General features: G+C 38.2%; 1 protein-coding gene across 1 annotated transcript in view; it reads right to left on the bottom strand.

The window, feature by feature from the left end:
* LOC150092928 (cholesterol transporter ABCA5-like) overlaps nucleotides 1-12,754 on the bottom strand; it is a 640,434-nt gene that overhangs the window by 198,464 nt on the left and 429,216 nt on the right. The window contains exon 17 of the mRNA XM_090414108.1: nucleotides 1,804-2,088. Coding sequence (XP_090270234.1) covers nucleotides 1,804-2,088 — 285 coding nt within the window. The remainder of the gene's footprint in view (nucleotides 1-1,803; nucleotides 2,089-12,754) is intronic.

Below are 12,754 nucleotides of genomic sequence, written 5' to 3' on the forward strand. Positions count from 1 at the left end.
TAAGAGTAAATATTAAGATTAGTGATCAGAGCTTGCTCCACCTTTACCACGGGGAAAGCTGAAAAGAACAGATGGAGGGAGATAATGTCGGAGATCTGCTTGGTGCTGACATTTAAGTCAGGCCAAGTAGATCAACTGAGGCCTCTTTTAACTATCTACTACTATCCACTCAATCTTTTCTCCTCCTCTCTCACTATAAAGCTGACTCTCAGCACAACTTTTTTTTTTAAATCTAAAGAGGTCAGTGATGAAAGGCATGAACTCCCATTCTACCTCAATAAAGGTCGAAACCAGTCTGAGTAGTGGCCCCTTGCCTTTAATACAAAACATCATACATCCCCTTCTTGGAGATGTGTTTTGGCATTAAGGGTAAATATTAAGATTAGTGATCAGAGCTTGCTCCACCTTTACCACAAGTTGCCTTGGTCTTGCACTACCTGTGGGATCAGCTAGTCTTGCATCAATTGCAGGCGCAAACTTGACATTTTGTCTATTTGCTCACTTGGGAAAAATGGAGTAAAACCAGGTTTAAAATTGCTTGGTATCTTTAACATAATTATAGCCAAGTTAAAAATACTTTCTACATAACAAGATAAAATTCACTCTGGAAGTGGAAAACAACAGCCAACTGCATTTTTTAGACATCTTGATAAAGAGACAATCAAATAGTGTCAATTTATTTATTTACAGAAAGCCTACAGACACTGGAGGATTTCTTCATTATACTTCAAACCATTACAGGACACACAAACTGAGCATTATCCATATGTTGAAAAATAGAGCCCAAAAGTTTATATCAGAAGAGGAGGATACACAGACTGAACTCTCACTAATAGCCAACACATTATCACAAAATGGATGTCCTCCAAACATTATCAAAAGATATCTATACGGTGATAACCCCAGACAAGAAGAATCAAGCTCCCAGCACATTTCTACTGTAGTGATCCCCTTCACCAGGTCAATTTCTTATCAAATAGCCAGAATACTAAAAGTCTATAACATGAGAATGTTCTTCAAATCAACCACCAGCATCAGACAGGTTTTAGGATCCCCAAAAGATAAGGTGCCATTCTACAAATATCCAGGAGTATATTACATTGCTTGCTCTTGTGGTCTTGCCTACATTGGACAAACTTCATGGAGTTTGGAGATCAGACAAAAAGAACATGTTGGTGATATAATCCACAACAGAAGTTTTCTTCCGGCTTAGCACATCCTTTCTGTACATCTAACCACATGATAGAGTGGCAAAACAGCTCTATGCCATATTTGGATGACGACTACAGACATCGTTTATTCAAGGAGGCCACAACAGTGTTAATAACTGGTGGAAAACTCAACAGAAATCAGGGTACTACTCTGAACAGTTTGTGGAAAAACCTGATCCTCTCTCTAAATCCATCTGAACTACAGTTAGTCAGTAATCACATTACGCATTTACAACAAACACACATGCGTGATAATGAATAAGAACTATAAGTCCTCTCTGTCACATGAACGTATAACCTTAGCTACTAGATTGTTTACAACGTTTTTATGTTCCTTTCAGTTTGCATTTACTAATATTTTTATGCTTTTCTGTCAATGCCTTGAAAAAGCTAGACAGTTTGCTAGCGAAACTGGTAGGCAAATAATGTAAGATGTTTGTATGCATTACAATATAGTCAGTATTAAAACAATAAGTTTGTATGTTTAAAAATCTTTTTTTTTTACTTGCAAATTTTCAGAGCAGCAAAATAACTTTTGAAGCTGGTTACAGTTTTTTCCCTACTGTTGTGTATATTATAAAGCCATACTTACCAAAGCAGTTAAAACAGGAAGAACATTCTTTGCAGTTTCATGTTTATTGAACATGAAACAAAGGATATAACATAAGAGCAGCGAAGCAGGTATGAAGAGGATAAAAAGAAGTAGCACAGCACCAGCAGATTGTGAATTGGTGAGCAAATCTGTCTTCATGATGTACATACAAATGAGCATTAATCCAAGAGAAAGAAACATCAGTAATGCATGAGTTATAAAAATAGTACTCCAGTATAGATGTGTTCCAATTCCTGATATTTTAATATAGTCTTTAGTACCATTCTGAAAATGAAAATTTCAAATCATAATTTCATTAATGCCAGAGGTGTGGAGAGTTAATATATATACAGGGTGTTCGGGATAAATTTGACAGTTTCGTAAGGAAAAAGAAAATCTTCTTTGTATCTATTAAATTTAATGAATTGACAAAAAAACATTACAGGCAGAGTTAATTACAATACTATCAACAAGATTTACTCAAAATAACCACCATTAGCATCGATCACAGCTTCAATTCTGCTTCGGAACCTCGAACAAGCTGATGCTACAGTCTCCCTGGGAAGGGCCGCAAAAACTGTTTTAATTTTATCCATTAACTGGGCTTTTGTATTACTGGAAGTGCGATTGGTGTCTTTTTCAACTGCGCCCCATACAAAATAATCCATGGGGTTAAGGTCTGGGGAGTTTGGAGGCCAAACATTTGGACTGGTGAAGTCGTAGAAATTTTCAGACAACCATTTTTGACTTTTCCCAGAGGTGTGGCAAGGGGCCGAATCCTGCTGCCATACATACGGCCTACCATTGGCTACCCTTGTTATCCAGGGCTTGACTACAGTTAGCAACTCCACGAACAAAGCCCGAATTCCAATGCCAGGGTTCTTCAACACCTGTTCCTGCAGATTTGCGAGGAATTCTGCTGTACGAACGCAATCAGATCGTCTGCTAGGGATCTTTCTTCTTGCTACATCCTCGTAGTCACCATTGTAAGTCTCTAGTTCATGCCTGATTGTTTTTACTGTATTCAGGGAGCATTGGGCAGCAGTCGTAATATCCTTATTTTGATGGCGGGCACGAATCATCATGATACAAGTTATTCTCTTCCATGATTCAGGTGGGTTCCAGCTATCCATCCTTTCTGACATCTTGTATATGAATGAAGAAGGGTCCAAACTTTTAAATGAAGAGAAGTGTGTGTTAATACATGTAACTTACGGAAAAATATAATTAATTATAAATATGTCAAATTTATCCCGAACACCCTGTATCTATATATATATATATATATATACACACACACATATATAAACTGACACATTTCCTGCCAAAACTAAATGTCTCAGGGTACTATAAAACAGAATGTTATTCACAGGGTACTGTCAATTTTAACAGGGCACTGTATATAAATTAAGACATTTACTACCAGAAATATGAAGACTCTTTGTAATCTAAAATATATTGTAAAACACAATATTATTCACAGATGCCAATTTTAATAGGACATCTGCCAAATGAATGCATTCGACAACTCCAATATGAACATATCCAATATGTGGAGGGCAAAGTCTGACTATCACCTCCTTACCTCCTTGTGGTGTCTGCTGGATAATCTAACGACAGCAGCATTTCTTTTATCCCTTCATGGAGACAAATTTCAGTGATTTTAACTATGCTACCGTTTATGGGGCAGCTGATGCAACTCTTGATTTGGAGATGATGTCAGAGTTGAGAAAAGCAAATCATTTTATCCATTATAAGAAATATTAATATGATCCAATGTAATTTAAATGGTATTGGTACTGCAGCAAGCAAAGAAAAACTAAATGAACTATTACTACTAGCTGACAAACATAATGTTGATATTATCTGTGTCCAGGAAACCAAACTTTGACAAACCAGCAGACTAAACATTAAAAACTATGATATCCTACAACAAGATAAGCCTATTGACCAAAATGGAGGAGGGCTACCAACACTAATTCAAAACTTGTCATATATATATATATATATATATATACACATAAATATAGTTGTTGAATTAGACATAGCAGCAGAAGGAACTGAAATACAAGGAATCCAAATTCTGGAACCAAGTAAAAGGCCATTAAACATATCCAATTGTTATCATCCTCCTAACAAACCTGGACCAATTATGTTGGAGGTTTAATGGATTTTTTACAACACTCAAAAAGAATTAAAATAGAATTTAATACTTCCTATATTTCGTCCTAGTCACTAGGACATCTACGGGGATTACAAAAACAATTAATGTAACATGCACACAAAAACTTACAATACTAAGCCCAACCACGTGGGTGACACTAAAGTCCTATCTAGGTGGAGTGCCCTCTGAGGGCGGTAGTAGGTGGCCTGGAATGTAAGGTGGGACCTCTGGTGATGAGTGTTTCCCAAGTCTTCGGAAGCTTAATGCAACCGTATTTGTTAAGATTTGGTTGGTTTCTGAGAGCTGCTGCTGCTTCTAAGAAAAGTCTCTCTTTCTTGAATTTGCTGTGGTGGAGTATGGTGGTTTTCTTCCATGATACTCTGTGGGTGGTGTCCAAAACATGGTCAGCCAAGCCTGAATGGCCATAGTTGTGTTTAACGATGTACGACTTGTGTTCCTCCAGGCGAATGGATGCTGATCTGCCTGTCTGTCCAAAGTATGCAAGCTTACAGGAACAGAGTAGTTTGTAAACTCCAGGCAGAGAGAGAGGAGGGAGCTGATCTTTCGTAGAACGGATAAGGGTAGCAAGTTTGCAGTAGGGCTTATATGCTGTGTGTAGGTTATACTTTTTTAGTATCTTGGCTATTTTTTCCAAAGTGCCTCAGATGTAGGGTATGGTGATGGCATTTTTAAAATCTTGTTGACGAGAGGGACAGGGAATGGGGGAGGAATTGATTATTTTTTTGATACTGTGTTCAACAAGATTTTAAAAATGCCATCACCCTACATCCGAGGCACTTCGGAAAAAATAGCCAAGATACTAAAAAAGTATAACCTACACACAGCATATAAGCCCTACTGCAAACTTGCTACCCTTATCCGTTCTACGAAAGATCAGCTCCCTCCTCTCTCTCTGCCTGGAGTTTACAAAGTACCCTGTTCCTGTAAGCTTGCGTACTTTGGACAGACAGGCAGATCAGCATCCATCCGCCTGGAGGAACACAAGTCGTACATCGTTAAACACAACTATGGCCATTCAGGCTTGGCTGACCATGTTTTGGACACCACCCACAGAGTATCATGGAAGAAAATCACCATGCTCCACCACAGCAAATTCAAGAAAGAGAGACTTTTCTTAGAAGCAGCAGCAGCTCTCAGAAACCAACCAAATCTTAACAAATACAGTTGCATTAAGCTTCTGAAGATTTGGGAAACACTCATCACCAGAGGTCCCACCTTACATTCTAGGCCACCTACTACCGCCCTCAGAGAGCACTCCACCTAGATAGGACTTTAGTGTCACCCACGTGGCTGGGCTTAGTATTGTAAGTTTTTGTGTGCATGTTACATTAATTGTTTTTGTAATCCCCGTAGATGTCCTAGTGACTAGGACGAAATATAGGAAGTATTAAATTCTATTTTAATTCTTTTTGAGTGTTGTAAAAAATCCATTAAACCTCCAACATAATGTCCTCACAGCACTTAAGCCTCTACACAAGAAACCTGGACCAAATATTTCCAGGCTATCCCATCTCATTGAAGAAAACTCCATTATCCTAAGAGACATAAATAGCAAACACCTGTTATGGGGTTCTGAGGAAATAAACTCAAGAGGAGAAAACCTGAGTAATTAAAAACCTGAGGAAACAGGACTCATAATCCTCAACAGTGGAGAACCCACTTATTTATCTCATTCCTATGGTACAAAGTATGCGCTAGATATTACCATGGTGTCTCCAGATCTTCATGACAAAGCTATCTGATCTGTTTTGGAACCAGTAGGAAGCGACCATACCCCAATACTAACTAACCTGAACTCAAAAATGACCAGACCTACCCAAAAAAGAAAATATCAATGAAACTTCCAAAAGGCAAATTGGGAGAAATTCAAAGTTGAAGTAAACAAAATGTTAAAAGATCACACGTATCATGATGACCTAGACAAAGACCAGGTCATTATGGAACTTGGTCAACTTGGAATAATACTATCCTAAATGGAGCAAATAAAAGTATCCCCAAGGGCTACAGGAGAAAAGTTGTTTCAAACTACACAAAGGTTTACCAGGAACTGGCCAGTAAAATAACTAAGAAAAACTAAGTAAAATAAATAAGAAATTAATTATTAAACATCTTAAAAACTGGAAGCTCTCCAGAAATCAGGAGTACAATAAGACAAATGTGGAAATTAAACAAAAATATAATAAGTGGCAAAAATTCTGCCACAACTTAAATTCAAACACTTCAGATACCAAACTTTGGAAATTGACTGCTAATTTACAAAAAGACTTACCAAAGGCAAGTGAGACTAACATGCTAAAAGACCAGGATGGAAATATCAAAATTGGAGATAGGGAGATTGCAAATACCTTGGCCTTTCACTTTCAAAATATAAGCAAACTAGAGATGAATACTAACAAAGACTATCAAATATCAAAACAGACTCGACAGCAGAAAAACGATGCAAATTCCCCAAAATATAAAAACAAATTATTTTAGGATCCATTTACAATCTCTGAATTGTGAGATGCCTTGAAGAGACTAGACAAAAATAAATCATGTAGACCGGATAACATACAAGGAGGTATGGGAGTGCTAGAAGAGGAGAGAATTGAAACAGTAGCAGAGAAGGGTATGGGAGTGCTACAAGAAGAGAGAATGGAAACAGTAGAAGAGAGGGAACGAGAGAGAGGCATGGGAGTGCTAGAAGAGGAGAAAATGGAAACAGTAGGAGAGACGGAACGAGAGAGAGGTATGGGAGTGCTAGAAGAGGAGAAAATGGAAACAGTAGGAGAGAGGGAATGCTAGAAGAGGAGAGAATGGAAACAGTAGGTGAGAGGGAAGGAGAGAGAGGTATGGGAATGCTGGAAGAGAGAATAGGAGCAGTAGAGGAGAGGGGATGAGAGAGATGTATGGCAATGAAAGAAGAGGAGAGAAGGGAAACAATAGGAGAGAGAGGAAATGGTAGGAGGTATACTATATGGGGACTCAATGAGCCATGGTGTTCAAGATAGAATGCATGAGGAGTGTTTGCCAGGAGGAACGATAGAAAGAGTGGCTATGGCAATTAAGAGAGGTGAAAGGGTGGATGAGATGATTGTGATGGTAGGAACAAATGACTTGAGTGGTAATGTAAGTCAGGCAGCGAGAGATATGAGATTTTTGCTTGAGGCTGTACAGAAGAAGACAGAGAGAGGAAAGATAGTGTGCGTGTTGCCTAGGTATGATAATGATGAGCTGAGCAGAAGAGCAGTAATATTGAATGACATAATAGCTAGAATGTGTCACAAGAGAGGACTAGAATATCTGGATGCTTGGAGTGCATTTGAGGAGAGAGAGGAATTGTATGCGAGAGACCGCTTATATTTGAATGAGGAAGGACATAGGCATCTGGAGATATTGCTGTTCTGAACGGGTCAGTGTGTCCCAGGGAGGATGGTAGCAGGGATGGCCTCTTGTGGGAATGGGTACTTGGGAGAAGGGGGATGACATCAGGTAACACTGAGCCCAGAGGGTATAATGCTGGAGTCTAGAGGGTATAATGCTGGGTATAGAAACAACGGCATTTATATGCTTTATACTAATGCCAGGAGTATCCAGAATAAGGGAGAGGAATTGTTGGCGCAGATAGCATCAGCCTGGCCAAAAATTATTGGGATCACTGAGATGTGGTTGACAGAAGAGGATATAATAACAGGAATAGAAGTCGCTGGGTACAGCATTTCTCGGCAGGATAGGAAGGAAAAGCATGGTGGTGAAGTACAGCTTACTATAAGTGACGACCTATGTCCTCTAAGAGTGGAGGCTTTGAAAGGCAGTGACACTAATGATTTTGAAAGCATATGGTGTGAGGTAGAAGTGGGCAAGACAGGATATTTAGTGGGGTGTTACTACAGACCAAGGAGCACAGAGGGTGGGGACCAGGAGATGTTTAGACAGTTGAGCTTGGCAAGTGCAAGAAGAATGATTGTTATGGGAGATTTTAACTACAGTAGTATAAATTGGGGAGAGGAAGATGCATGTAGCAATAAGGGAATGGCATTTCTAGAATTCTTGAGGGACAAATGTCTTAGGCAACATGTAATAGAGGAAACAAGAGGTTCAAGAGTTTTGGTTTTGGTTATAGCATCAAAAGAGTTGATAATAACTGAGATGACATCTCTCCCACCAACTGGAGAGCGTGACCATATGGTTTTGACTTGGAAAATGAATAGATATGCAGAAGTATCAAAGAGATGGGAACATATGTGGAATTATAAGGCAGGTCATTATAATAGTCTAAGACATCAACTTGGGGAAGTTTCATGGAGGGTGGAATTGGAAGGCTGGGATATCATTAGTGCATGGGAAATTGTGAAAGAATATTTGTTATCCTTTCTTTTAGGCTTGCACGGTGATCCGAATGCATTTTTGGAAATTATGGAGACAACTACCGTGTTTGAATAAAAACTTTAGTTTACTATTACTAAAATTTTACAATTCGACGTTTCGACCTTTATGTTAAGGTCATCTTCTGGAGCGTATATTTGTACGCTCCAGAAGATGACCTTAACATAAAGGTCGAAACGTCGAATTGTAAAATTTTAGTAATAGTAAACTAAAGTTTTTATTCAAACACGGTAGTTGTCTCCATAATTTCCAAAATATTTGTTATCAGCAATCGTAAGTTATATACCATGAGTGAAGAAGAGGACACAATTTGGAGGTAACTGGATGACAAACAATATTAAGCAGGAATTGCATCCAAAAAAGAGGCTATGGAAGAGATATAAGGAGACAGGTGAAGAGAAGATGCATGAAGAATATAAGACACAGGCCAGAAGAGTGACTGGTATGGTAAGGAAGGCGAAAATGGAATATGAGAGGAGAATGGCCCTAAGATCCAACGAAAATCTTAGGGAATTTTTTAGCTATGTGGCCAGTAGGAGAAGAAATGACTGTGGAAGAATGATATTGCAGGATAAAAATGGGAATAGAGTTACTGATGCAGAGGACATAGTGGAATTGTTCAATGAACACTTTATTGGCATATTTCATCCTGGATGATTAAGTTTTAATACTAGAGGGACAGGGCAGGTTTGAGGTTTAGAGGTACAGGAGGAGAGTGTGTTTCAAATACTGAGTACTCTGGATGTCAGTAAAGCTGTGGGACTAGATGGTATTTCACCACGAGTTTTGAAAGAATGTGCTAGGGAACTGACAGTGCCTTTGACCTGGCTTTTCAATGAAAGCCTGGTCAAAGAAAAGCTGCGGGAAAGGTGCCCATGGAATGGAAGGAAGGTAAGATAATGCCATTGCATAAGGGTGGTAGCTGACTGGAAGTGTCTAATTATAGGCCAGTTTGCATGTCATCAGTAGTTGTTAAGATCTTGGAGAAAGTAGTGAGGGACCGCATACAGCATTGAGCAGATGAGGGTGGTGTTATCTGTGAGAGTCAACATGGATTTGTGAAGGGGCACTCTTGTTTTAGCAATATGCTAGTCTTTTATAATAAAGTTACAAGAGCATTAGATGAGGGAAAGGCATACACTGCCATTTTTTTAGACTTAGCGAGTCTAAGATTCAGGATTGGCTGTCCGATAAGTATCAGAGAGTTGTGTATGGTGGGACAGTTTCAAGGAGCCAGAGGGCGGGGTCCCACAGGGCTCAGTACTGGGACCTATATTGTTTAACCTTTATATCAATGACATTGTCAGTGGATTGCAAGCGGATATTCATTTGTTTGTGGATGATGCAAAGCTGGGAAGGATCATTAGTAATAGTGCAGATGTGGTAGCCCTGCAAGAGGATTTGAATAAGCTAGATAGATTATCAAATGAATGGGGGTATCAGTTTAATGCAGCCAAATGTAAGGTCTTGAGGTTTGGGAAACATTGATGGGATGCTGCATACTCTATGGAAGGAGTTATACTGGAGGAAGTAGGGGAGACAAGAGATCTGGGGTTGATGATTGACAGAAACCTGAAATTTAGGGGACATATTGCAAAGGTGGTGAAGGTAACACAGAGGATTGCTGCAATAATGAGAAGGACACTGACCTGCAGAGATAAAAGGTTTATCAATCCGTTGTATAAAAGTCTGATCAGACCACACTTAGGCTATTGTTCTCAGATTTGGTCCCCAGGATTTGAAGATGATAAATTAACTGTGGAAAGGGTACAAAGGCAGATAACAAAGATGGTTTCAGGACCGTACCATGTTATTTTTGAGGATCGGCTGAGGGAATGTGGACTGCAGAGTTTGGTGGATAGAAGAAGGAGATGTGTAATGATTGAGACTTTAAACTGTTGAGAGGTGGTTACAGGGTTGACACTGGGAGATCTTTTGCTTGGTTGAACATTGGGAAGGTGTGATGACAAGAGGCCATCCCTGGAAGTTACGAAAGGAAAACTGTTTGCAAGAGGGTGAGGAGTGGTTTCTTTGCATGAAAGGTGGTTGAACCATGGAATGCATTGCTTAATGGAGTGTTGAGAGTGAGAACGGTTAATGAGTTTAAGGAGTGGTATGATAGACTTTGTGTTTCTCAGGGGAGACCTCCCATGATGAGTCTTTTGACTCCATGGAGGCCTGAATAATAATAATAATCTTCCTCCCCTAGCCCTAGATTGGCTATTTCACTTATACAAAAATAGCCTAAAAACAAGGAAAAGCTCCAAAAAGACTGGAAAACAGCATTATACAAATTTTAAAGCCTAACAAACTTCAAGACCAACCAGGAAGTTATTGTCCAATTTCACTGACATCAATTCCAAGCAAATTGATGGAAAAAATGATACTCCAGCATCTGAATTACTATCTAAACAAAAATAGTATACTCCACATTTTCAGGCTGCCTCTAGAAAAATCACTCAACAACTGATCAACGTTTGTCTTTAATCCAGCCAATTCAAGATAATTTCCAGATCAAACCTAACAAATCCACCATTGCAGGTTTTATAGGTTTTGGCAATGTCTTTGACAAGGTGTGGAAGAAGAAGAAACTCTTTTCCAAGTTATGTCACATTGGAATCGAAGGAAAGGTTCTAAACTGGATTTATGACTTTCTAAGAAATAGAATAATCCAAGTTAGAAATAAATAATACCTTTTCCAAGAAAGTAAAAATAAGACAGGGACTCCCTCAATGCAGTATTTTGAGCCTACTTGTTTTTCCATCTACTTAAACAAGTTAGACAAAAATATAAATAAAGAAACAAAGATAGCCATGTTTGCTGATAATTTGGTCCTATTTTCAGCTCATAACAACTTAGGAACAGAAGAAGGTCACTTAACCAAAGCTAGTGAAAGGTTATCTACATACTCTCAAAACCAAAAAATCAAAATTAACCCTACCAAATCAGAAATTTGTGTATTTACCATTAATAACCACCTCAGAAAGTCCAAAAATTAAGCTAAACAATCAATACATTTAATGAAAACCTCAAATTACCTTGGAGTTACTCTGAATCCATCATTAAGCTTTAATAAACATATCGACAATGTTGCAGCCAGAGCAAAAAGAAGACTAAATATCATGAAACATATCTCTGGTAGAGAGTGGGTAGCTGATGCTAAAACATAAAATATCACATACACCTCTATTATCTGATCCATAATGGAATATGCTTACCCATCTGGTTGCAAAAATCACAAACTAGTTTAGACAAGCTTATAAAAATTCAGAAAAATGCAGCTAAAGTCATATGTGGACTAAGGAATACAACTCCTGGAAAAATAGCAGAATACGAATCCAACCTTGCTCCTTTGAAAATCAGGTGGCAACAAAATCGTACTAAATTTGTAGAAAAAAAAAAGCCAGCCTTGCAAATCATAGAACAAGTGAATGAACTTTTTAAACAGTGGCAACCAATAAACAGAATAAAGAAAAATCGACAATGCATAAAATCATGGAAAATAAAATTCCCTTGGATAGTCCAAACAAAACAGCCAACTACCCAGCAGTTCTTCCAAATCAAGACAAGAAAAATATAGAATAATTATTTGGACAATAGATCAAGCGTTAACTAATAAATATTTATTAAACCTACTAGTTTCACCAAACTTTAGCTGTTGGCATCTTCAGGGTACAAACACTGGTTAAAAAACATTACACAAATATGAATAACTGTCAAATTCTAACGATTATAGTTACAATCTGAAATAGCATTGAACGTGAGTGATACACATATCGCGTGTACATGATTAACTAGTTGTTGCTAAGGAACGTTCAATGCTATTTGAGTTTGATTAACTGGCTTGGCAATGGGCAGTCCACTTTCACCTTCTTGTGCTGACCTATTTATGGAACACCTCGAAAATAAAATCCTATCTCAAATAATTCCTAAACCAACAATTTGGTGGAGATATGTAAATGACATTTTCATTGTATGGAACCACAAAAAGGATGACCTACTTGACTTCCTCAATAAGATCAACTCGTTTCATCATTCTATTAAATTTATTCTGGAACTTGAAAGACACAAACAACTGCTGTTCTTAGATATCTTAATTAAGAAGCAAATCAATGACCATATAAACCTATTAGTTTACATGAAACCTACGAATGCAGGTCGCTATCTATATTTCAGCTCCTCTCACCATTTTTCTCACAAACTAAGCATAGTACACATGTTAAAGAAAAGAGCTGTCTGGATCACAACAGATAACAAGGACCTTCAAGACGAGTTAACATTGATATCTAATAATCTGTACTTGAACGGCTACCCATGAAGACTCGTCAATAAACTATTGTGATTCCGTATGTGAGTGGCATCTCCAACAAGTTCGCTAATCTTCTCAAACCGCACAAAATA

The sequence above is a fragment of the Typopeltis vanoorti genome, chromosome 24 (genome assembly GCF_054136105.1).
Source record: "Typopeltis vanoorti isolate ZY-2024b chromosome 24, IOZ_Tvanoo_1.0, whole genome shotgun sequence".
Lineage (NCBI taxonomy): Eukaryota > Metazoa > Arthropoda > Arachnida > Uropygi > Thelyphonidae > Typopeltis > Typopeltis vanoorti.